This window comes from Euleptes europaea, chromosome 21 (assembly GCF_029931775.1).
Source record: "Euleptes europaea isolate rEulEur1 chromosome 21, rEulEur1.hap1, whole genome shotgun sequence".
NCBI lineage: Eukaryota > Metazoa > Chordata > Lepidosauria > Squamata > Sphaerodactylidae > Euleptes > Euleptes europaea.
The window spans coordinates 411,041-436,479 of NC_079332.1; the positions used below are offsets into that span (position 1 = coordinate 411,041).

The window sequence follows — 25,439 nt, forward strand, 5'->3', positions numbered from 1 at the left end:
CACATAGGTTTAAAATAACCCTTTAATTCTAGAGCTGGTTTTGGCATAGATGCATTTCGAAAGGTTGCATGAGTCCTAATCCAATCGGACCGTCAGCGAAGGAGAGTTGAAGAAATCCTAAGGCCGTGGCAGCACGGCCGCGGCCCCAACCGGAAAAGGCCGGCCTCACCGGGGAGACAAATGGGGCTGGGGGGTGGCGTTGTCGCTCTGGTAGCTCGCGAGTGAAATGCAAACGCGCCGGGTACTTGGGGAGGTGGCTGTGAATGTCCTGCCTTGTGCAGGGGGTTGGACTCGATGCCTCTGGGGGTCCCCTTCCCCCTCGATGGCTCGTGTAGACTGCACAACCCTGACCGGCGAAGTGGGGTGGGAGACGAGGGCAGGGGGGGAGGGACCCTCCCCCAGACAGGCCTGCCAAGGGTGGGCCGGGCGCAGAGGCCGGTGGCGGGGTCTGAGGCCGGGAGGCCAGGGCAGGCCAGAGAGGCGGCGGCGGCGGCGGCAGTGGTCCAGGCAGGGCTGGCGCCGGGCCGAGGCGGGCGAGGAGAAGGCGCGGGCATGGAGGCGGGGGGCCCAGGAGGCCTGGCCAGGGCGGCGGCGCCCCAGAGGGGCTGCTGGCCTGCAGGGCCCGCCAAGGCCTCTCCCTCCGGCGCGGGCGGGGCCGGGCTCCTGGGCTCCGGGCGGCCCTGGGCGGGCCGGCCGGCCGGGGCCCCCCCGGGAGCTGCCGGATGGCTGAAGGCGACGGGGCGGCCCCCGGCGGGGTGGCGGCGCCGAGCGGCAGCGGCTGTCGGGGTCCTGGGGCCGGGGGCTGCCGGCGGGGGTGGAAGCGGCGCCCCTGCGCGCGCCAGGCACACGCTCCGCCGCCGGGGCTCGGGGCTGGGGCTGGGCTTGTGGCCGGCCAGCGCCCGTGGCCGGCGGCCCCCCGGGCCCGTCCCCTCCGGGCAGCTGTGGGCGGGGGGCGCCTCTTCCCTTCTCTTCGCCGCGCCTCGGGGCTTGGAGGCGCCCTCCCCGCCGCCCGCCCGCCCGTCGGTGAGTCCGGCTGGCTGCTGCAGACGCGCCCTCCCGCAGCCCCGCCCCCCTCCCTCCCTCCCTCCCGCCCGGGGCGGGGACAGGGGGCGGGAGACGCGCCCGGGCCCCGGCGCGCGCGCGCGCACACACACACACACACGTCCCCCCGCCCGCCCGCCCGCCCGCCCAGGCTGGCCGAGCTGCTCCGGCTGGCTGGCGGCTGGCCGTGTGGCGCGTGCGGTGGGGCGGCCGCGCTCCCTCCCCCCCCTCCCCCCTCCCTCGCTGAGGCATGGACCCCCCCCGCCGGCGCCCCCCCGCCCCCGCCGCCCGGCCCCGCCGCTGCCCAGGCCCGCAGGCCGCCCGGGGCCCGCCCCGCCGGTCGGGGGCGGCCGGGCGCCGGTAGAGGCGGGGGCCCGGGGCTGGTCGGGGGGCTGCGATGAGGCAGGATGCGGGGGGGGGGCTGTGAGCGCGGCCTCCAGATGCTGCTCACCACGCTGGGCGCCTTCGCCGCCTTCAGCCTCATGACCATCGCCGTGGGCACCGACTACTGGCTCTACTCGCGCGGCGTCTGCCGCTCCAAGGCCCCCCACGACAACGACACCGGCCGCAAGAACGAGGAGGTCATGACCCACTCCGGCCTCTGGCGCACCTGCTGCCTCGAAGGTACCACAGGGACGGAGGGACGGAGGCGCGCGGAGCCGGCCCACCTGTTGCGCAGGGCGCGCGCCCAGCGCCGCCGGCCCCCACCACCCCCTGCCTTGCCCGCCCGCCTGCCTGCCGAGCGCCCCCCCCCCCCGCCTTGGCGCCCCTCTGGCGCGCCGGGCCGGGCCAGGGCCAGGGCAGGGGCCGGAGGAGAAGGGAGGGAGGGAGGCGCAGGCGAGGAGATGCCCCCGAGAGCAGCCCTGGCACCGGCCGCAGGGGAGGAGCCGCCCCCCCTTCCGCCCCCCGCAGCTGGCGCCAGTCTCCGGGGCGCAGCCAGGCCCTCGCCCCACACCGGAGGCCCCTTCTGCCACCCAATCGGGCAAACGGAGCGCCGGCCGGCCTGACAGGGCTGTTGGGAAGGGGGCCCAAGGGGGTCTGCGGGAAGAACTCTGACCTCTCGGGAATGTCCGAGGCACACCAAGGCTTTGGGAAAACCAGGTTTCTCGCGCCTCGAGGAAAGACTCCTGGCGCGAAAGGCTTGTGCCGCCCTGGTCTCCCGAGAGGGGGGTGCTGGGCGCCACACTCCTTCCCAGAAGGCAGGCCCTGACCACTGGGAAACGCTGGGCCTGGGGGGGGGGATGGCTTCTGGTTCTTCTCCGAGGGGTCAGAGTCTCCCTGCCTGAGGGCTGCTGGTCCCACCCGGGGGCACCTGAGAACACGTCTCGCTCTGGTAGAGGGATGGAGGACTTCATAGGGGTTTTTGTGTGTGTGTGGATCCAGGGAGCGACGAGGGTCCTCAGCGGAGCCTCCTCCTCCTCCCCAGGACCCGCCCCTGGCTCAAGATGGGACTGAGGGGGAGGCCAGCCCTGCAAGGCCTGTCCCTCAAATACTTGGACGGCACACACTGGCCTGGCCTCTGGTACAACCTCCACCCCCCCCCACTATCTGAAGAAGTGAGCTGCGACTCACAAAAGCTCAGGCCTTGCCCGGAAATGTTGTTAGTCTCTCAGGTACTGCTGGGCTCTCCTGCTCTTTTCTCCTCCTGCCCCCCCAGGGCCCCCCCACCCCGGAGACACTCACAAGCAGGATGCCAAGGAGGAGGGTGAAAGGTGCTCCCAACAAAGAAATGCATGCATGGGAGGGAAGCGCAGCCTAATCAGAGGGCCCGTTCTGGGCTGGTGTAGAATCATAGATCTGGAAGGGACCACCAGGGTCATCTAGTCCAACCCCCTGCACAATGCAGGAGACCCACAACCTCCTCCCCCCTACACCCCCAGTGACCCCCACTCCATGTCCAGAAGATGCCCTCCCTCTCGTGATCTGCCTAAGGTCATAGAATCAGCATTGCTGACAGATGGCCATCTAGCCTGTTCTTAAAAACCTCCAGGGAAGGAGAGCCCACCACCTCCCGAGAGGTGGGATGTGGGCACCAGCCAGGCATCCTGCAGGGCATGAGGACGAGTGTGTGTCCCCCCCCCCCCAAATAAACCCTGATCTGGTCATCATCTTAGTCCTCTACCAATCTCGCGGGCCCTGGAGGGCACTCCTCCACCCGGGGCTGGCTTCTTGGGAAGCCATCTTTCTGCAGAAATAATTGGTGTGATGCCGCTTGACTTGATGGAAAGCTTCCTCCAATGATTCCTGTGGATCGAGCGTGAGGGGAAGCACCGCCTGCTCTTTTTTCCAGCTAGGGCCGGTACCCAGCCCCCCCCCCCCGCCCCGGCCAGCTCCTCCCCAGACAGGATGGGTCCCAAGTGGGCACCGGAGCCCTCTTGCCCTGTGCCCAAGAAGGGAGCTGGCTCCGTGAACTGTGGACAGCCCCAGTGCTGGGAGAGCGGCCTCAGCCTCTGGCAAAATGGGCACAGCGGAACAGCAACTCTGGCTGAGGGGGCGGGCAGGCGGGCACCGCGCGCTCCCCCCACTGACGCTTTCTCTGCGTGGGCCAGGCTGACCTTTAGAACCCCGGCTCCCACGGCCCCGCAGGCAGTCGGCAGACCCTGGCGGGGGGCACAAAGGCAAGCCAGACGCCGGCAGGTTTGGCCGCTGAGAGCTTTTCACTGGAAGCTTTTCTTCCAAATCGGCCCCCTTTTCAGCAGGAAAGGCTCCTCGCTGGCTGGCAAACGTATATGGCTTTTAAAACAGCCAGCAAAAATGTACGGTGAGTCAGGCCTGTCGGCAGCCGCTCCCCACGATCGCTACTCGTAGCCTCCATGAACAGAGGCAGTATACCTGTGGATATTATGATATTCTATGCCGGTGGCCGAATAATTGAGGCAGCTTTCAAGTGTGAGCTGCCAGACCCGAAACCTGAGGGGTTTTCTCTAGGGCTTAATCCAGGAGGGCTCCGCTCTACTCCCATCAGGCCTTGCCTTTTGCGTGTGCGCGGTACAATTTCCAGTACTGTATCTCAAGGGGTAAGCCCACTCAGCGTGGCTGTGGTTTCTCAGGATTGAGGGACGGGCACTCTGTACACGTTCAAGGTCACTAATTTCTGTTACTGAGATTCCTGGTTGTGGTGCAGAAGACTATTGTGGCTGATTCTGTTTTAGATTGGTCCTCTGTTCGACGCAAATGACCTCCACACGTATCCGTGTTAAATGATGACTCCTCACCCCCACCCCCTTAAGCAGGTGCCCTATAATGTGGGGCTGTAGCTCTGGTGGGCCTGGCAGGAATTCAGCCCACTGAAGAATGCTTCAGAAACAGGGGGCTTAATTGGTGAAATTTTCTTTTCAAGAATGGTGGCTTTTTTCCCCCCAGAACAGAAAGATTCCTGTTTAAAATTTCAGCAGCTCCTGGGTCTCCCTTCCCTATGGGTGTGTGTGCGTGCGTGTGTCTGTGTCATGCTCCAAACTCCCCTGCCAAAGCTGCCCAGACTGTTCTAAGATCTTTCCTCTGCATACGTGATCCTGAAATTAAAAAGACGCTTGTGCATAGCTGGATGTGTTAACTGTGTAAGGCATAAGAATCAGCAATGCTGATTCTGTGACCTTAGGCAGATGATGAGAGGGGGGGTGCATCTTGGCCATCTTCTGGGCATGGAGTAGGGGTCACTAGTTGTGTGTGGGGGGGAGGTAGTTGTGAGTTTCCTGCATTGTGCAGGGGGTTGGACTAGATGGCCCTGGTGGTCCCTTCCAACTCCGTGATTCTGTGAGGTGTTTATTCCAAGGGGTTACAACCTTCTGAACTATTACACATAATTCTTTATTCAACGTGGATGTTTTTGTGGTCGTTGAAATGCACAGCCTCTCTCTCGGGTTTGGCAACGGTTTAGGCTGAAGCGCTCCACCTCACCAGGAAGGCTGGTTGGAGTCGTGCTGGGGTGAGGTTCCTTGGAGGCGCACAGCAGGCGTGGCGTGGGGCTCTTCCACATGCAGGCCTTTCTGATTGGGGGAGCGGGGCATGCGTGCAACTGCTCATACCCCTGGAGTTGTCCTGGCAGCAGCAGGCACCACCTGCCCTTCTGAGGGATTCTTAGCAGCAGACTGTACCACTTCAAGCTGCAGGTTTGGGGAGGGGGGCCCCTGTTCCAATGGGAAACAATCCCTGCATCGAGAAAGCTAGCGTGTCAGGGAAACGCCCAGGCGCCCTTTTCTCTCTTCCTCCTTTAACGTAAAACATTATTGCATGCCTTATTGAAGAGCGCATGCCACGGGTGAGGGGCTTCTTCAGCTGTGCCGGCCCAGTGATTGGGTGTCTGGGCAGGGCTTCTGCTGTAGCCCCCTTCGTGGTGAAAGTGATCCATACGCTTGGTGGGGAGTCCTGCCGAGAGGCCTCATTGGGCGAAATATGGAGATCTGTATTTCCGTTGACATTCCCAATGGGTACGTGAAAATCTGGCCTTTTAAAAACGGTGGTTAAAACCAGCGTCATATCCGGCAGGGAAACCACTAACCCTTTCCTGATGTCCCAGGGAAATCCACGCCTCGTAGAGGGAGTTGGGAAGCCCCCAGCCAAGCATCTGATCTGGAGACTCGGGTTCGATTTCCCACCCCTCCACGTGAGCGGCGGAGGCTAATCTGGGGAACTGGATTCGTTTCCCCACTCCTACACCCAAAGCCAGCTGGGTGACCTTGGGCTACTCACAGCTCTCTCAGCCCCACTTACCTCACAAGGTGTCTGTTGCAGGGAGGGGCAGGTGATTGTCAGCCAGTTTGATTCTCCCTTAAGTGGTAGAGAACGTCGGCATATAAAAACCAACTCTGCTGCTTCCTCTTTCAGCTCCTTCTTTTATAATGTCGGACTCTTAAGTATTTTAAATCTGTTTCGCTTTTTAATTGTTTTTTGCAAAAGCATTTATAGACGATTGAGTTCCTGTTCTCAAATGAGGGGCAGGATGAATCCCGCCCCACCTGGGCTGGCAGAACCCACATTGCTGACGGCAGTTTAGCAAAGGCCTGGCACCGGCGGCGGAGGCTGCTGCCATAGCAACATGTATGCCAGCAGGACGGTGCCAGTTTGAGGGATCGAGCGGAGGACGAACCCCGTCCTCTCCCGGGGTGCGTTCCCACCTTTTGCTTCCTGCCGGGGAAATCGGTAGCATGATTTTTTAAAAAGAAGCAAAAACTCTTCCACTGCAGGCAATTGAGATTTCAGCCCACCTCAAACCCCACCAGGACAGGCCGAACTAAAGATGGGATTGTGAGTAAATCTGCCCCAGCCCACCACCGTCGGGATAAGACTCTGTTGGGGAGCACAGATCTCCTCCTCCAAGCCGTGTGGCACTTTGAGAGGGGGGCACGGGGGTGATGTGATGGGAAAGACCCTCTCTCTGCCTGAGACCCTGGAGAGCCGCTGCCGGTCTGAGTAGACAAGACTGACTGGGATGGACCGAGTGGGGTCTGGTTCAGTATCAGGCAGCTTCATGAGCTCATGTGATGAAAGAAAGGGAGCGCTTTGCACGTCGCAACAACCACACACACACACACACACCGGCTTCTTCTCTCTGGCCCAAACTCCTCCTGAAACAGGCTGTCCTTGCAAGAGCCGTTTTCGGGGCATTTGGGGCTTCACGATCCCTTCCTAGCCGGGCCCAGCACCGGGGCTCTCCACTCGGCTTTGGAGGGACTCTGGACCCAGGCCCTTCCCTGCCTGCTGGCCAAGGCTCTGGTCAGCCCAAGTCCAGCTGTGCCTAGGCTTGCCAACCTCCAGGTGGGGCCTGGGGGATCTCCCGCTATTACAGACAACAGAGATCAATTTCCCCTGGAGACAACGACAGGTTCAGAGGTCAGACTCTACGGCATTATGTCCCAATGAGGACCCCTCCCCAAACCTCCCGCTGGTGGCGAAGAGGGACCTGGCAACCCTCTCTCTTTGGCCATTTATGCACGGGAGGTTTTGCCTTGGATTTGCCGCTCTCTAGATGCACATTTTCCCCATCCAAATTCTCAAAACTCAACAATAAGCCCCCCCTGCAGAGGTTTGAGAATTTGGATGGGGAAAATGTGCATCTAGAGAGCGGCAAATCCAAGGCAAATGGCCTTTGACTGGCTATGACTCTGCTGTCTCTGGAATGGCTGCCTCTTCCCAGCCCTTTCTTCTGGGAGACTGGAGCCTCTTGCAAGCCAAATCTGAGCTTCGTGGCATGGGAGCTCCCCCTCCCTCCACAGGGATCCCCGCCTGCCCGGGTCCGTGTGGCTGTGCTGGGTGTGGGGGAGGCTGGAAAGGGGGGGAGGAAGGGGTGTTGTGCCGCCTGCCCTGCTGTTCTTGTGCTTTCCGCTTTCTCGTGAAGAGGGGCCAAGGATCACGCATCCGCATCATGCCCGTGTAGGAGGGCCCTGGAATAGTCTGCCTGCGTGTTGACTGGCTAAATCAGTGCCACTGAAAGACAGGGGACTTCCCCAGCAAAAGCAGCCTGGCACAGAGGAGCGGTGAAATGGGTGAACAGTGTGCCAGGAGGCCCCTGGAACAAAAGCCCTCCTCATAAGTTACCAAGTTACCAAGTTAGAATCATAGAGTCAGAAGAGACCACCAAGGTCATCTAGTCCAACCCCCTGCCCATAGAGTCGGAAGAGACCACCAAGGTCATCTAGTCCAACCCCCTGCCCATTGCAGGAAATTAACAACTACCTCCCCCCCACACGTCCCCAGTGACCCCAACCCTCCCCCCACCATGCAGGATCCCACAGTCAAAGCACTCCCCACAGATGGCCATCCAGCCTCTGCTTAAAGACCTCCAAAGACGGGGACTCCACCACCACCCCTCTGAGGCAGTGCAGTGAGAGGTTTAGAGGTTGCTAGGCCAAGAGTGGGCAGACCTGCAGGCAGGGAGGTGGGTTGCTGCCGAGCCCCCAGGCAGTGCCCAATACTGGAAAGGGGATAGCGGCCTGTTGTGTTGCGTGTACTTGCTTTCCCGGACTCGGTCAGTGAAGGTTTCTAGAGCTCTGTGGAGAAGATGTTTTATAGCGGTCTATAAAATTATGCGTGGTGTGGAGAGAGTGGCCATCATACTCTCTCGTAATACTAGAATGCAGCGGGGGGGGGGGGCTCTGCTGAAGCGGGAGGGTGAGAGATTCAAAACTGATAAGGAAGTATCTCTTCACCCAATGCATAGTTAAATTGTGGAACTCCCTGCCCCAAGATGTGGTGATGGCTGCCAACTTGGAAGACTTGAAGAGGGGAGTGGAGAAGAGGGCTATCCATGGCTACTAGTAACAATGGATACTAGTCATGATGCATACCTCTTCTCTCCAGGATCAGAGGAGCATGCATATGATATCAGGTGCAGTGGAGAACAGGCAGGATGGTGCTGCTGCAGCTGCCTTGTTTGTGGGCTTCCTAGAGGCACCTGGTTGGCCACTGTGTGCACAGACTGCTGGACTTGATGGGCCTGGGTCTGATCCAGCAGGGCCTTTCTTATGTTCAAGGGGCACGGAGAACCAGGGAGCCGGAAGGCCAGACAGTTGACACAGCTTGCTGGGGTGGGGACGGGGGACCGGGGAGACTTCTGGCACTTACTCTGTTGGACTGGCTGCTCCCCTACCCCCTTCTCCTCTGGTGCCTTGGTGGAGCAGCGGATGTGCCTCTGGTGCTCTTTCCTCCCAAGGGAGCAGGTCCTGCTGCAGGAAGGGGAGAGGAGCCGGCAAGGGTCAGGAGCGGGGGTGCTGGGCGCTCAGCTCTGCCTCTCCTGCCGCCTGTCCACGCCAGTCAGGCCACGGCCTGCGTCCAGGAACCCCAGGGCTGGATCCAAAGCCCTTGGCAGATCAGGCGGCAAAGAGATCTGAGTATTACGACTGCTTCAAAAATAATAATCTACCCCCGACCATTACTCCTCTTTGCCGCCGTCTCCCTAATCGAGACCAGAAATCCTCTTCAGGGTAATATTCTGTGAACCAGATTAGTCTCTGCCTGGCTCGGAGGGGCCGGGCGAGGCGGCCGTGACGTCATCTGCCGCACCAGGCCTCGCTGCTCCCCTCTCTTGCCCGATGACATGCAGCAGCGGAACGTCTTTGGGAAGATAATTATGTAAGAGCCTGCCTTGGATTTGTGCGGGGATGGGCGGCTTAATCACGCTTGCCCACCGCCTCTCTGGCTGCCTCGATAAGGAGCCGTTTGCCAGCGAGGGAGGCCGGCCACGGCAGATCTCTCTGCCCACCCCCTTGCCAGCCTGCCCCTGGAAACCTGGGGAAAGCCTGTTTCATTGGGATGCTTTGGCTGGGAGCCAGCCTGGAGTAGTGGTTCAGAGCGGTGGTTTGGAGAGGTGGACTCTGATCTGGAGAGCCGGGTTTGATTCCCCCACCCCTCCTCCACGTGAGCGGCGGAGGCTGATCTGCTGAACTGGATTTGTTTCCCCCGCTCCTACACACGAAGCCAGCTGGGTGACCTTGGGCTAGTCACCGCTCCCTCAACCCCACCTACCTCACAGGGTGCCTGTTGTTGGGAAGGAAAGGTGCTTGTAAGCCGGTTTGAGTCTCCCTTAAGTGGTAGAAAAGTCAGCATATAAAAACCAGCTCTTCTTCTTCTGTTGCATCCTGGCCATCTGAGTGGGGCAAGAGAAACAGAGACCTAGAATCATCACCTTTTTCCTTTGAGAACAGCAGCAGCAAATAATGGCCCTAATGGCTGGTCTTGTCCATTTGAAATGTTTCTCATCTGCCTCACCCCCACTCTTGAGGCCGCTTCTAAAAGTTATCATAAAATGCAGGCTACAATTGCAGTACTATTGTTCGTTGGCTGTGAGCAGCCCACCCTTGCCATTGGCTGGGTGGCTGTGATGTCATGGCATGTCCACGGTACCTCCGAGAGATAGTCCACAAAACGTTGCCTGCTTCTGAGATGGAGCTTGGCCAGGAGGGGGGGGGGAATATCCATATGGGCCAGGAGGAGGAGGAGGCGTCTGCGGGTGGGAGGCGGGTGGGCAGGCTTTTACGAATGGAGATCTGACCTTTCTCGATCACATCGGTGCCCCCCAGACCAAGCAGAGCAGTCAGGAACCCTCGGAGAGGACCGTTCTGCTGGTGCCTCATTGTCGGGGGGGGGGAGCTGCGGCTCTCTCCCCCAGCCCCGGGTTCCAGCTGCTCAGGGCACAGCGTCAGCCTCGGCCGGTCCGTCTCCCTCCCCCATTGCGCAAGCGCGGCGCTCCAGCTCGTGGTCTGACTCACTCAAGGTCACGCGTGTCACGGGCAGAAGCGTCTCCCGGCTGGCCGTCACCCCGGGGCCGTGAGCCTCTCCGGCCCGGCCCCCTCCCCCCCTCATGCCCCCACCCCCTCGTTCCAGAGTCCTCGATGGTAGGGTGGGGAACTCTTGCCAAGCGTCCTCCGCTTCTGGCGGATGAGACGTGGCGTTCTGTTCCCGTCCTGGAAGCGGAGCAGGGACGACCGGTGTGTGTGTGTGGGGTGTGTGTGTGTGTGTGTGTGTGTGCAACGGTGCCGGCTTGCACTTGTCAAGGTCCTTGGGGTGCACCATATTTAAGAGGCGAAGAGGTGGTACTGTTTGCAGGGGGAGAACAAAACCTTGCCCCGGACGGCCGCAGCGGCCTTTGCCCTCCGCCTTCCTGGGCTTTCCAGCATGTAATGGTCACGGGCCGACATTCTTGTTGGGGGTGTCTGGAATGCGTTTTCTGTGCAGTGCTTCTTCAGCGTAGAGGAGGTTGTGGGCAGTTTCCCTCTCAGCTTCATATGCCCCTCTTCCAAGATGGCAGCAGGAGTACCGGGGCGGGCATCGAACGCCATTTGCCATGGTTCTGACGGACCTGGCGAGGATGCTGGAAGCGCTAAGCCCAGGGGGACATTTGATAGTAGTCCCCCCCGCCATGTTAGAAGCTGGCAGAAGGAGAGAGTCGAATATTTGACATTTAAAGGCTAATCAAGCCCTGACCTGGATGGCCCAGGCTAGCCTGATCTCGTCAGATCTCAGAAGCTAAGCAGGGTCAGCCCCGGTTAGTATTTGGATGGGAGACCACCAAGGAAGGCCAGGGTTGCTGTGCAGAGGAAGGCACTGGCAAAACTACCTCTGTTAGTCTCTTGCCATGAAAACCCCCCCAAAAGGGGGTCACCATGAGTCGGCTGCGACTTGACGGCGCTTTACACACACACGCAAAGGCTAATCAAACATGCCGTTCAGAAAGGGAGGCTAGGAGGAAGCCAAGCGGCATCTTTGCTCGGGAAACAAGTTTCCAGGCGTTCACCTGCATCTCGGCCTCAAGTGGTGTCTGGAGCAACCCAAAGACTTCTTTCCTTTCACTCTTCAAACTCCGGTAGCTTCCCTTTGGAATTCCCTTTGCAGTGAAATTCCCTTTGGGTGACATCCCACGGCCATTCTCCTCGCCACGTTGACCAGGCCGTTGGCACTGTTGCTACTACCGATGACGTGCCCAAGTGGGTAAGGGCTAGCCTTGCCTCGTAGCATTGCGGCAAAGAAAGTGAGCTGCCCATCAGGATGTCCGGGGTTCAAATCTTGTCTTAGCTCTGGAAAACAGTAGTACTCAAGGGAGTGTTGGGCCCTTAAGCTTCGGAGGGCAGCTGACCTGGAGAACTCCGAACAGCCAGGGATGAACGGTGCCAGGCAGCCCCCGTGGGCCATGGCTCAGTAGCAGTGTGTCTCTTCACCACGCAGAAGGTCCCAGGTTCAATCCCCAGCATCTCCCCTTAAAAGGATCAGGTGGGAGGTGATGTGAAAGACCTCTGCCGTACGCTGGAGAGCTGCTGCCAATCTGAGTAGGCAATATGGACCCTTGATAGACTCAAGGTCTGAGTCAGTATAAGCCAGCGTTGTGTGTTCAGGGCAGGACCAGTGGGTGTCGCTCCCCCCTGGCTGTTGCAACGTTCCCAGCCATCACCGCCCCGCTAGGATGGATTATACTCTGTCACTTCCATTTCGTGGAAACCGCGGTCGAGTCCCTTGCGGCCTGCGAGAGCCACCCTGGAGCAGAGGGCAGCGCTTGGGGAGCTGCTTCGGTGCAAAGGTTGCCAAGAGGAATCTTGCAGCAAATGGAAGCGACGTGCCCATGTGCAGTTCTCCAGCTGCTGCTCGCATGTGCCAAGGCTCTACCCCCCCGCCCATTATCTAGCACATGAGTTTCCTCACATTATCTAGCACATGAGGGGCCGTGGCTCAGTGGTAGAGCCTCTGCTTGGCATGCAGGAGGTCCCAGGTTCAATCCCCGGCATCTCCAGTTAAAGAGACTAGGCAGGTTGTTTGCTGTGAAAGACCCCTGCCTGAGACCCTGGAGAGCCACTGCCGGTCTGAGTAGACAATCCTGACTTTGATGGACTGAGGGTCTGGTTCAGTATAAGGCAGTTTCATGTGTTCATTAGAGGAGGGGCTGTGGCTCAGCGGTAGAGCCTTTACGTGGAGTGCAGAAGGTCCTAGGTTCAATCCCCAGTGGCATCTCCAGTTAAAGGGACCAGGCAAGTAGGTGATGTGGAAGACCTTTCTCTGCCTGAGACCATGGAGAGCTGCTGCTGGTCAGAGTAGACAATACTGACTTTGATGGACCAAGTGTCTGGTTCAGTGTAACGCAGCTTCAAACGTTCGTATGTACTCTCCATCTCCCTTCCATCTTCTGGTCTTTCGTCTGATCCTCATGCTGTCAGCCCTGAATCTGACAGAAGGCAGACGGAAGTCTCCTGTGCCGGGTGTATGTGTGTGTGTGTGTGCTTTCCACTCCATGGGGATGCGCTGGATGCTGATTGGGGCCCTGGTGGGAATGAGACCTTTTTCCACGGTGTGTGTGTGGGGGGGAGAGGCAGAAAAGGAACAAAGAGTCACAGCAAATGTTGGCTTAGATCTCCGCCATCAGTGGGAGGGGAACGGCCTCCTCTCCCCCCCCCACCCCGTAGTGTAGTAAGAGGGCTGCTCCCCATCAATCCAGACTCCAGGGAAAGAGGTGCGGAGCCACATTAGAACTTCTTATATTTAAAACCCTTTGATGCTGCCAAAGCCAGGCCCCGCCAGGCCATTTTGCCAGGGTGACCAGTCGACGAGGCAGGGGTGTTTAGCAGGCATCCTGGCCCCAAGGATCGTCCGCAAAAGCCGTTGTGGGCTGGAGCTGGCCGCTGGCTCCGATTCATCGCCTCCCTGCCCAGGACACGCTCCGTGCCTTTAATGCATCGGCCCGCAAAAGCCACAAGCGCGGCGATAAATCTGTGCAAAGGTGGTTTTTGTCTCTGTTTAAGTGGGAGCGAGAGACTCGAAGCTTTGGGAGAAAGGAGTTTGTGGCAGATGTGTGTGCGTGCGTGTGTTGCATTTTAGCAAAGACACCAAAGACCAGGCTTATTCTTCACACATTTCCTGAACATCCACGCTTCCTTCTGTCAGGGGGGCTGTTCCTCCGGTCGGGCTGGCTTTTCTGATTTTTTTGTTTTTTTTTAAACCGGTGCCGAACATATGATCCATTTTGCCAAGGAAGAGGTGGGCAGCAGCATCTTTGTGGGACAGTGAAGCCACCAAGCCCGCATAACGGTAGAAATGTATCGTGTGCCACCCACCCACCCCGGGCTGAGGGCTGATCTCTCTGTTGGGGGGGGGGCTGTGGGAGGTTCGATCAGTAGCCAGGGCTGCAAACGAGCCGTCCTGGGGCTCGGTCAGGGAAGGCCGGCGTTAGTGGCCAGGGCCCACCAGGTTGGCATCCGTGCCCGCATCTATCACGACCGTTCTCATTTGGCAGACGAAGGACAAGACCGTGCTTGGAGTGAGGATAATTATGGGATGCAACTCTGCCTCTCTCTCTGCTTCCGTTCAGAGGCACCTGGGTAGGCATTTTCAGGAACGGCGAGAGGGATCCGCACAGCTGCCAAGCGTGCGAAGCGACAAAGCCCCCAGCTGCGTCAGGAAAGACAATCCCTTTTGTTCCCGGCATGCTCTGCAGCAGCTCTTTCCCCGAGGAGGTTGTCTTGCCTGGCCGTGAAGCCCCTCAGATCTGCTTCCCACCCGAGCCCCCTCCCCTCCTTTATGTCTCTGAAATTGGCCCTGCTTGGGGGACGAAGGGGCTTTGAGCAAGCGGGCTGCCTTCTCTTCTCCCGGGAGGAGACCAGGCCCCTTGGAAAGGTTTTCTGCAAAACTAAATGGGAATGGCAGGCTTTTGTCTTGCCCTGCGTGGCTGTTGGACACATGAAGCTGCCTTCTACTGAATTATACCCCCCCTCGGTCCATCAAAGTCAGCATTGTCTACTCAGACCGGCAGCGGCTCTCCAGGGTCTCAGGCAGGGAAGGGTCTTTCACACCACCTGCTTGGCTGGTCCCTGTTGCTGTATGCTTCTTTCCTCTGAAAATTTCACGTGGATTTCTTCTGTTTTGAACACTGGTTTCCATATCTCAAGAATTTAAGTCTTCATGCCGCATGCATGTGTGTCGACACTCATGCCATGAAAGCTCGCCGGGTGACCCTGGGCCAGCCACACTCTCTCAGCCTAACCTACCTCACAGGGTTGTTGCGAGGATAAAACAGAGGAGAGGTCAGCCGCTTTGGTTCCCCATTGGGGGAGGAAGGCGGAGTGCATAAAAATCAGAAGCTTCGTGCTGTGGTTTCACAACCTGGCATCGCAGCGTTGAAGTGTAGCTGGACTTCCTGCCGGGTGTGTGCGTGTGTGATGTGGTTCCAGCATGGGGTAGTGGTTAAGAGCGGTGGTTTGGAGCGGCGGGGTCTGATCTGGAGAACTGGGTTTGATGCCCCACTCCTCCACATGAGCAGCAGAGGCTAATCTGGTGAACCGGCTTGGTTTCCCCACTCCCCCACATGAAGCCAGCTGGGTGACCTTGGGCTAGTCACAGCTCTCTCAGCCCCACCTACCTCACAAGGTCCCTGTTGTGGGGATGGGGAGGGAAGGTGATTGTAAGCCGGTTTGATTCTCCCTTAAGTGGTAGAGAAAGTTGGCATATAAAAACCAGCTCTTCTTCTTCTTCCTGTGTTTGAAATGCTCTGGTTCGGCTGAGCGGGGGGGCAGGGGATCCCACCCTTTCAGGCCGGAGTCCATTTGTCTTTCAGGCCGGAGTCCATTTGTATGCCATTTGGAGCCTCTCCATTAACCAGCGGGTCCCTTGTAGTAGACAGAGCAGCCGGGCACGCCGGTGCTCCGAGCCGAAATCCGGAAGGCGATGGATCTTCTCGGGCTTGCATGTGGCGCTTGGCACCTCTCAGGCTGGAGGGCGTCCAGCGGAGGAGCGGTTCCCGCCGTGGCAGCCTGGCAGCCGTCTGGAGGAGCCGGCCTGGCTGGAGGAGCCGAGTCATCTTTGCCGTAGGAGGGGGCTCTTCGCCCAGATGGAGCTGACATGAACTGGCTCCCGGGGCTTCTCCTTCGCCACTTTGGCCTCTGAGGATTCGGCAAGACACCTCTGGTTGCTGGAATAGATGCTGAGCAGGCTCAGGGCGGGGAGGGTGCCTTTGCGGTTGGCACCCAAATATCGATTTCAGTTCCATATTTGATACTTGGCAGTGTTCGACAAGATGATAGTCAGCAGTGCGACGCAGGGGTTTGTTTGTTCCCCAAACTTGCTGTTTTCTCTCGGCCCGTTGACCTGCCAAGGAAACCTGGAGTGCCTGCCAGGGAGATGGTCTGCACCTCTCACAAACAAATGTGGAAAATGAAGGCTCCGGCGTTTTGCCCCGTGCATCACGGCAGGGCCGGCGTGGGCTGGGGACTCATCGCCTGTGGTCTCTGAATTAGCCGGAGGACCAGGTGAGGAAGTGTCTGGCTCACACCTCACCTCTGCCACCGACTCACCGGGGAGTGGGGGGGCTTAGACAAGCCATGACGTCCCCAGCTTGGGCCCTTTGGTTTGTAAATGTGGGGATGATTATTGTGCCTACCCTACATGGTTGTTGTAAACATGCCTGCAAGGCCAGGGGTGCTCAAGAGCTCTAGGAGTGCTGTCTCCCGCCCCCACCCCCAGTGGATGGATCTTTGGCCTGTGCCCCCCCTCTTCTCCAGGGCATCTTTTCCAGAAGACAACAGTGAAAAGCCAGGAAAGAAGGGAAGGGGGGGGTTGAGGAAGGATGGGAGCCCCCCCCCCTCACCCAAAGTGCTTTGATTCATCTCCCCAATTACTTTTTGGAGGAAGGAAGCCAAGCTGGGGGCCTGGAGCAGCCGGCGCGGGAAGGCGGCCGTCATTCGCTCCGCTCCTCCTTCTTCTTCCAGATTGTTTTCTGCTTTTCTAAACTACCTTGTGTAGGTTGCCGTTACCACACAGATTCCAGGATGGGAGCGGGCATGATTCATGGCTGAAAGAGAGACTTCTCCCCCCCACCAGCTTCATTCTAGAAAATCTCAGGGTGGCAAAAATCCCACCTGGCACACAGGAACCCACCGCCCGGTCTGCCCGGGTCCCGGCAAGAGCCGGAGTTGGGGGGGGGGAATCAGCCTCTGTGCTCAGGTAGCAGCCGGTGAACGCAGCCGTTCTGATTCGTGACACCCAGATCCAATGTCCTGTGCTTCTGGGGGGGGGTTTCCCTCACCCCACCCTTAGCATGGCTCTTCCCTGGATCCTGAGAATGGATCAGGCCTAAGCCCGAATGTGGAGTCCCCATCTTGCAGGGGGTGGCTTCTGAGGACGGGCCCCTGCTCACGCACGACGGGCAGTCAAGCTCCTGTGGGGGCGGGGGCGGGGGGAGGGAGGCTGGCCTTGGTGGGGCAGGGTCTCTTCCGGACCAGCTCTTGGCTTCCTGCTGGCTGAGCAGCCCCCTCCTGCTCTGTGCCCTCCTGGACAGCTGGAGAAGCTGAGCCTCCTCATAGTTGCAGGAGAGGCAGGAGATGACCCCCGGCACTTGAACGCAGCTCCAGATCGCCTCCGAGAGTTCCCGCTGCCTCCCGGTCACCTCTCGAGGTGGCCTGCTGCCCTGAGAGCTGGGCTGAAGTGGGCAGGCTCCGTCCTCCTCCCAGGGAGAGGCTGCAGGTTGCACTCCTCTCCCCCCCCCTCCACATTCCCCATGCAGGTGAGCATATGGAGAGGAGATGTTTCCGAATTTTACCCTCAGGCTCCATCTCTCTCTCTCTCTCTCTCTCTCTCTCTCTCTCTCTCTCTCTCTCTCTCTCTCTCTCTCTCTCTCTCTCTCTCTCTCTCTCTCTCTCTGTCATGTCATTACCTGAAACTTCAAGAGCTGCAGGTGTGGAAGGGAAATGTTTTGCCTGTGAGGAACGGCTTTCAAGGTGGAGCGCAGAGAAAGCGGATATCTTACAGGGTTCCTGGTGCTCACCTGCATTTGAGACAGGGAGGCGCGGCGGCTCCTCAGTGGCTCTGGGAAACTCACCGTCCGAACTGGAACTCACTGCCAGAGGATGCAGCGGTGGCCACAGGCAGAGAGGGCTTTAAATTGGGATTAGACAGATCCACGGTCTAGCAGTGGCTACTAGCCCTGGTGACTGAAGGGAGCCTCCATATCCAGAGGCAGTCAACCTCTGAACCCCAGTGCCAGGAGGCAGCATCAGGGGAAGGCCTCGGTCTCCTTGCCCTGTTAGAATCATAGAATCGTAGAGTTGGAAGGGACCACCAGGGTCAACTAGTCCAACCCCCTGCACAATGCAGGAAATTCACAACTACCTCCCGTCCCACCCCCAGTGACCCCTACTCCATGCTCAGAAGATGGCCAAGATGCCCTCCCTCTCATGATCTGCCCAAGGTCACAGAATCAGCATTGCTGACAGATGGCCATCTAGCCTCTGCTTAAAAACCTCCAGGGAAGGAGAGCTCACCACCTCCCGAGGAAGCCTGTTCCACCGAGGAACCGCTCTAACTGTTAGAAAATTCTTCCTAATGTCTAGACGGAAACTCTTTGGATTTAATTTATTTACCTGGTCCCTTTAACTGAAGGTGCCGGGGATTGAACCTGGGACCTTCTGCATGCCAAGCAGAGGCTCTACCACTGAGCCACGGCCCCTCTCTACTACGGAGATACATTCCCCTGGAGGAAATGGCAGTTTTGGAGGGTGGGGTCTAGGGCATTACACCCTGCTGAGGTCCCTCCTCTCCCCGAGCCCCACTCGACACAGGTCCCACTCCCAATTATCCAGGAATAGCCCAAACCGGACTTGGCCACCCTAGCCAGACCACAGTTAACAGCACAGGAGCCAGGGCCGGTCACTGTGGCCTGATCGGCATCGGTTAGCTCCGGCGGGTCAAGGGGTTGAGCTTTGGGGTTGGGTCTCCCTGCAGCCCGCAGAAAACGAATCGAGCCGTCTGCGCATGCCGGCGGCCTTTCGCCCGAGTTCAGGGTTCTGCCTTTCTGGGTGCAGAGCGTGGGTGACCTTGACGTGAGTCCAGGTTTTTGACAAACTCTGCATATTTATTCTGAGCGGCGGATGCGTCCTGTTCCAGCGAATATGCCTCTCTCTGGCGCGAGGGACCGCCTGCTGCAGCCTGCTCAGACCTGGGCAAAATGCAACCTTGCAGGGATGGTTCACGAGATCTGCTTTCCCCCAGCATGCTGGGGGAGGGCGGGGGGCTTGCTTGCTGAGCGAGGGGCTTGATCCCAGCTGTTTCCTCTTGGCTTAAACATGACGTTATGGTCTTTCCTCCCAAAGTCTGAGAATATTATTTCAGGGTTTCACGTGACTGAGTGGTTGCCATGGGAACTATCTTAGAGTTTTAATGAATAGAGTGGAGGTTTATGTTATTTTATTTTTTTAAAAGGCAAGATAAATGTCAGAGGATAAAATAGATTGGCGCTGGCGTGGAACTGGAGGGGGGCAGAGCGAGAGGAGCACGCGGGACGCCAGCCCCACGCTGGGGACGCCGCCTCCGTTCCACGGAGGCTCACCACACCCCCACCCACCTCTCCCCCTTCATCCCCTCACCCACCCAGGGACATGCAGAGCCCCCCGTCCCCCCAAAGCGAGGGGCAAGTCAGCCCCCGGCCGAGGACTGTCCTGGCTTTCCAAGGTCTGGGCAGTGGCGGAGCTGCAGTCCTCACTGCCTCCCCCCACCCCCGGTCACTTTCCTGCTGTTTGAATTTGGACTGTAGGCACCTTGGGGCAGAGACCCGTCTCTTTTGCTGTTCACCACCTCCCCTGCTGGTGTCACAGAGATGGCCGCAATGTCCAGGCTGTGCAGAGGCTCGGAAGGGAAAGGTTGGCGGGGGCAGGTGAGAAGGTGGATCGACGGGCAATCAGGCGGACACCAATTGAGAGAAGGGGGAAAGCTGGGATGGAGGAGGAGCTGGTGGACTGAGGCCAGGATTTGGGGGTGGGCTGCAAGGTTGGGACCTCTCCAACCCACAGGCATGATGCAGTTTCCTTCCATTGGGGTCTAGAGCCTGCTCCGTTCACCCTCTCAACACAGCTGGGCATCCACTTTTCACGCAGAGGCTCCCCAGATGTCCTCTGCAGCATCTCTGCCTGAGGTCTCGGAGAGCAGCTGCCAGTCCGGACCTAGCCAGGCCGTCTGGCTCAACTCGGTTTGTTCCCCAGGAGCTCACAAAGCTTCTCCTCCAGACCGCCTGAACTTGCCGTCCGCGGAGTTTGGGAGAGCTCCCGGCTGCGCGGAACCGGACAGGTGCCGCCGTGTCCGGCAAAGGACCTCTCTTGGCAGCAAACCTCTCGATTACCGTACTCTCCCCTGCTATTTTCCCGTCTTGGAGAGCACCCACCACCCAGGTTTCCAAGCAACTCACGCGGTAGAGCTTTGGGGTTGCTTCTCTCGCTCTGGCTCCTCTGTGGGTGGGAGAAACTTGGCAGATGCAACTGTCTTCTTCTTCTCCTCCGTGTGGGAGGCCCGTGCGGGGAGGGGGTTTCATGCAGTTGAGGGGGGGACAATAAAGTTAGTTTGGGCTCTTTTGTACTGAGCTTTGCCCCTTTTTTGTGCCTGAGCTTTGCCTTTTCCCACACTGGGCCGCCTGGCCCCTCCAACTGTAGGCTCCTCTGGTTCAGAGGCTTTAAACTGCTTTATCGTTTGCAGAAAGCGGTTCCCATCCTCCACGGCTCTGGATTCAGCGTGGGGAGAACGTTGTGCGCCAACCGCCAGTTGAGCACAAGGCCAGGAAGCCTTGTTGGTGGAAGCGGGATCCAGCCGTGGAAGCGCTGTGGAGGGTTCCCGCGGCCGACTGGGCCGTTGCGTGTTGGTTTGCTTCCTTTGCCCCGCCGAGAGATTAGAAGGGTATGAACTAGGAAGAGTTAAAGCAGTGGCAGCTGAATCAAAGCCAGGAAAACATCTCTGGAAATGGATGAGCAATGTGAATTCAAGGGAACTGAGCCGAACTGAAATCGGAGGATGCTGAGCTAGGCTGGTCCTTGGGTGGAGGGAGACGTGTTGAGCAGGAAGGGGGCTGAGGAAGCTTCCTGTCCTCCAAGAGCCAACACTGCCACAACAACAACACACTCCGGTCCATAAGGATGTGCATTTGGAAGACAAGGAATCCATCCAAACCAAACCAGGCCCGTCCTTTAGTATTGTTAATGCGCTTAATTCAGACTGAATTATCTGTGAAGGGCCAGAAAGCTTCTAATCTGACCGTTATTCTGGCACCGCAGTATCTGGTTTCATTTTCCTGAGAGGTGGCGAGGGCAGCGGGGTGGGGGGGGGGAACTGACTCAACAGATGTGTGCATGATGTGCAGGTCGTCCAACCAGGAATGTTAGCTGACGTTCCCACCGCACAGAATTTCATAGAATCATAAGAGTTGGGAGGGACCCACCAGGGTCATCTAGCCCAACCCCCTGCGCAATGCAGGAAACTCACAACTACCTCCCCACCCCCAGTGACCCCTACTCCATGCCCACAAGATGGCCAAGGTGCCCTCCCTCTCAGGATCTGCCTAAGGTCACAGAATCAGCATTGCTGACAGATGGCCATCTAGCCTCTTCTTAAAAACCCCCAGGGAAGAGGTTTTATAAGTGTATAAGTTCCTGCCATGAGCTCTCTTGTGTTTCTCCTTCAGGGACCTTCCGAGGAATCTGCAAGCAAATTAACCATTTTCCGGAGGATGGCGATTACGAACAGGATGCGGCGGAGTATCTCCTGCGTACGTGCCTTATGCCTGGGCGGCTGTCATTCTGGATTGGGTGGGGAGTATGCGCGTGCACACGAGCGCACCCCCTCAGGGCGAGGGCATGGGGTTAGCTCGCCAGTTCTAAGAGGACAGGAGAATTTCTGCCCAAACCCCTTTTCAAAGAGAGCCCTTCTGGCCTTCCTTGAGCATCCTGGTTATGTTTCAAAGCAGCCTCTCTCACCTTCCTCTCCGCATCTCCAATGATAATGGATTTCATCCCCATATTTCGTATCGTCTGTGCCCCCTCGGATCCAGCCGTTGTGGTGAGAAATTCTCAGGGCTTGAGCTTCCAAAAGGCGTGCCTAGGGAGACACAGAGGAAGGAGCAGGGCAGACAAAACAAATGATGCTGACCGTTGTAAGGACCTCTTCTGCCCAGCCCGCCTGGCAGATCCCAGGGTGGCTAGAGTGATGGACTAGGGGCCAGGCTCAAAAGTCTCCCATCTAACTGTGCTAGTCACCGGGTGAGGTTTGGCCGGTCATAAACTCTCGGCCCAACCAACCTTTCAAGGCTGTGTTAAGGATAAAAGATGAGAGAATCACCCGCGCTGCCCCTAGAGCAGGGGTCCCCAACCTTTTGGAGCCTGTGGGCACATTTGGAACTCTGACCCGGCGTGGTGGGCGCAGCCACAAAACGGCTGCTGTAAAACGGCTGCTGCAGGGGGTGGAGCCAGCCACGAAACGGCCGCCATAACCTACCTGCCGTCACACAGTGAAGATCCTTGTGCTGTGGTGGCAGCTGCCGCCAAAGCAATACTTTTAAAACACTGCACAGCCAATCACATCTCCAGTGGCCAATTAGAAGCCTTGCTTGGAAAAAGCCCCCTCTGGCTCTGCCCACTTCCTAAAAACATGTTGGTGTCTGCCGTAGCACCACCTTGGGCGTCCCTGCCCATAGAGGAAGGCTGGGATAAAAATGCAAGAGATCTTTTGCTCTTGGGCTTCCGAAACCGCCCCGCTGGGGTGCTTGAGGGGAACCTCTTCTCGAGTCTGCCGGGGTTGGTGGTTGTGCCGGTCCCAGCTCTTCCTCCTGCTCTCCTTCCAGGTGCCGTGAGGGCGTCCAGCATCTTCCCCATCCTGAGCGTGGGCCTTCTCTTCTTCGGGGGCTTGTGCGTGGCCGCCAGCGAGTTCTACAAGAGCAAGCTCAACGTCATCCTGAGCGCAGGGATCTTCTTTGTGTCGGCAGGTGAGTGTTCCCAGCCGCAGGCGAAGCTCGAAATCAAGTTTCTGACCAACTGCGTTGGGCCTCCAAGTGGAAATGTTCTCTAACCCCAGGGGAGGAACAACCCTCAGCTTATATCTGCATGAGTTTCCATAGAGGAGGAGAGGATTGTCCTGAAGGCCTGAGGCCTTCGTGAGAGGGAGGGCATCTTGGCCATCTTCTGGGCATGGAGTAGGGGGTCATGGGATGTGTGTGTGTGGGGGGGAGGTAGTTGTGAATTTCCTGCATTGTGCAGGGAGTTGGACTAGATGACCCTGGTGGTCCCTTCCAACTCTATGATTCTGTGACCTTGGCCAGTTCATGAGAGGGAGGGCACCTTGGCCATCTTCTGGGCATGGAGTAGGGGGTCACTGGGGTGTGTGAGGGGGAGGTAGTTGTGAATTTCCTGCATTGTGCAGGGGGTTAGACTAGATGACCCTGGTGGTCCCTTCCAACTTTGTGATTCTATGATCTTTTATTCACCTTCCTCCTTTGCTCCTCAGCATCCAGCCTGATGAAGAGTTCTGGAGAACTTGAAAGCTTGTGCTTTGTTTTGTAATGTTTTTGGGTTGGGAGGGGCCGTGGCTTAGTGGTAGAGAATCTGCTTTACATGCAGAAGGTCCCAGGTTCAATCCCTGACGTCTCCACATAAAAGAAGTATCAAATAGTAGGCGATGTTCAAGATCTCCGCCTGAGACCCTGGAGAGCCTTGCCCAGTCAGAGCAGACAATACTGCCCTTGATGGACCGATGGCCATTCAGCGTAAGGCAGCTTCATGTGTTAATAAAGAGTATTAATGAAGGGGTTGAGTCCTGATCCTAAATAGATCCAGAGGTGGACTTGAGGAAATCTATTGTCCAACTTACGTGTGCATGTTTGATCCCAAACACATGACAAATTGTGGCTACATTTAACAGAATCAGGGCCCGGTTGAAAAACTGGGCAAATTGTGGGATGCAGTTGGCACAACCACAGGAAGGAGGGTCCAACGCACATTAGAGAGGGCCTCATCTCGCTTCCTTGTAGCCTCAGGAACGGAGGGACGCTTGGCTCTTCGAGGCCTCTGATTTACTTCTGGTGTATCTCAAAGCCCCGTAACTCTAAACTGTTGGGCGGCACGTGATCGCTGACCATCCGCTCTGTTTCTTCCCTTCAGGACTCAGCAACATAATTGGGATTATAGTTTACATCTCGGCCAACGCCGGGGATCCGGGGCAGAGCGACTCCAAGAAGAGCTACTCCTACGGCTGGTCCTTCTACTTCGGGGCCTTATCGTTCATCATCGCCGAGATGGTGGGGGTCATCGCAGTCCACATGTACATTGAGAAGCATCGCCAGATCCGAGCCAAGTCTCACTCGGTGGCCCTGCTGAAGAAGTCCACCTTTGCCCGTTTGCCCACCTACCGGTACCGGTTCCGAAGGAGATCCAGCTCGCGCTCCACAGAGCCCCGGTCGAGGGACCTGTCGCCCATCGGCAAAGGCTTCACCTCCATCCCTTCTGCCGACATCTCCATGTTTACCTTATCCAGAGATCCCTCCAAGGTGACTATCGGGACCCTGCTCAACTCCGAGAGGGATCACGGGTTTTTACAGATTCACAACTCCCTCCCCAAAGAGTTCAAGGAGTCGCTGCACAACAACCCTGCCAACAGACGGACCACTCCCGTCTGAGGCCAGCCGTGCCCCTGGGTGGCCGGCCGGCTGAGGGTGCCGGGTGCGGCGTACGGAGGTCTGTCGTCCAGACTGCATGACGTGATTCCCCCCCCCTTCCCCGTAGTGATGATGGCGTGTAACCAATTAAACTTTTGTCCTTCAAAGAAGAGGCCCATGGCGGGCTCTCGGCCCCAGGGGCAGCTGGCGTTTTTGGACCCCTCAATTGCCACGTTCTCGGCCAAGCCCCCCCACCCCCAGGGCTCGGGATGGACTCCCGCCTCCCCCGTCCTCTCAACAAGGGTGAACGCTGAGCTTGGCCGTGTGCAAAGGGGTTGCCCGGTGGACTCTCGCGAGGATGACTTCAAGCAGGAGGCCCCACCGAGGATCCAGGAAACGGCGCCGCTGCTCCGCCCACATGGGCCACCTGCCCCGTTTGTGTGGTGTGTTAACCCAGAGGTAGCATTTCTGGGAAATCTCCGAGCATGAAACAGTGAGCCCGAGGTCGTGTTAGGAGGCCACGCCCCGGGCGTCAGGGACGATGCCGAGGCTCGGGAGGGTCTCTGTTCTTGTCTGCATGCATTCAATAGTTTGGGATCCGGTTTCCTCCCCCAGGATTGGAAGAGACGCCCCCTTCTCCATTGCTATGGTTTCAGGAAGGGCTCCGTACCTTCTTGCGTATTCAAAGGTCGCATTGAGGACTGGGGGGCAGAAGCCTCCTTCCTCCATCCCCGCCAAGGTGCTGGTAGTCAACCCCTGCCAACGGGTCAGCCTTTACTGTTACAGGTGGGATGTGCCGAAGTCCCTGAAAGGAACCCAGGTGCCTCAGCAGCGGATGCCCGGAAGCACCTGAGCGGTTTGGTCTGGCTTGCCCCTGGCCCGAGGGGTGTGGCGCCCGTGTGCGGCCCGTGTGAACAGGCGGTATCCAAAGGGTCAAGGAAAGCGCGTGTACCAATAAAACACACTTGGATCAGCAGCTGTGGCCGTCTTTTGTGGGCAAGGACAGGCGCTGAGAGGGGGCAGCAGGCCAGCGGAGAGGGGAGCACCCACGTAATCCAGCTTGTCTGCATTTAAGAAAGATTTAGTCACGCTGGAACCGTGTCCAGAGGAGGGCAACCAAGATGGCGAGGGGGTCTGGACACCGAGTCCTATGAGGAAAGGCTGAAGGAGCTCTGGGCATGTTTAGCCTGGAGAGGAGAAGACTGAGAGGGGACAGGATAACCATCTTCAAGTACTTGTGGGACTGTCATATAGAGGATGGTGCTGAGTTGTTTTCTGTTGCCCCAGAAGGTTGGACCAGAACCAACGGGTTGAAATTAAATCAAAAGAGTTTCCGTCTAGACATTAGGAAGAACTTTCTAACCGTTAGAGCGGTTCCTCAGTGGAACAGGCTTCCTCGGGAGGTGGTGGGCTCTCCTTCCCTGGAGGTTTTTAAGAAGAGGCTAGATGGCCATCTGTCAGCGATGCTGATTCTGTGACCTTAGGCAGATGATGAGAGGGAGGGCACCTTGGCCATCTTCTGGGCATAGAG

At 58.2% G+C, this 25,439-nt stretch overlaps 1 protein-coding gene and 1 non-coding gene across 2 annotated transcripts; both read left to right on the forward strand.

The window, feature by feature from the left end:
- The first annotated feature begins 1,460 nt into the window (after window positions 1–1,460).
- Window positions 1,461–23,946, forward strand: CACNG3 (calcium voltage-gated channel auxiliary subunit gamma 3). Its single transcript, XM_056866472.1, has 4 exons — window positions 1,461–1,665; window positions 20,948–21,031; window positions 22,103–22,243; window positions 23,415–23,946. The coding sequence occupies exons 1-4, from the start codon at window positions 1,482–1,484 to the stop codon at window positions 23,927–23,929; spliced, it is 924 nt and encodes a 307-aa protein (XP_056722450.1). The 5' UTR covers window positions 1,461–1,481; the 3' UTR covers window positions 23,930–23,946.
- On the forward strand, window positions 22,834–22,905 carry TRNAV-UAC (transfer RNA valine (anticodon UAC)). The gene has a single exon. It is a non-coding gene; the product is annotated as a tRNA-Val (tRNA).
- Window positions 23,947–25,439: the final 1,493 nt, after the last annotated feature.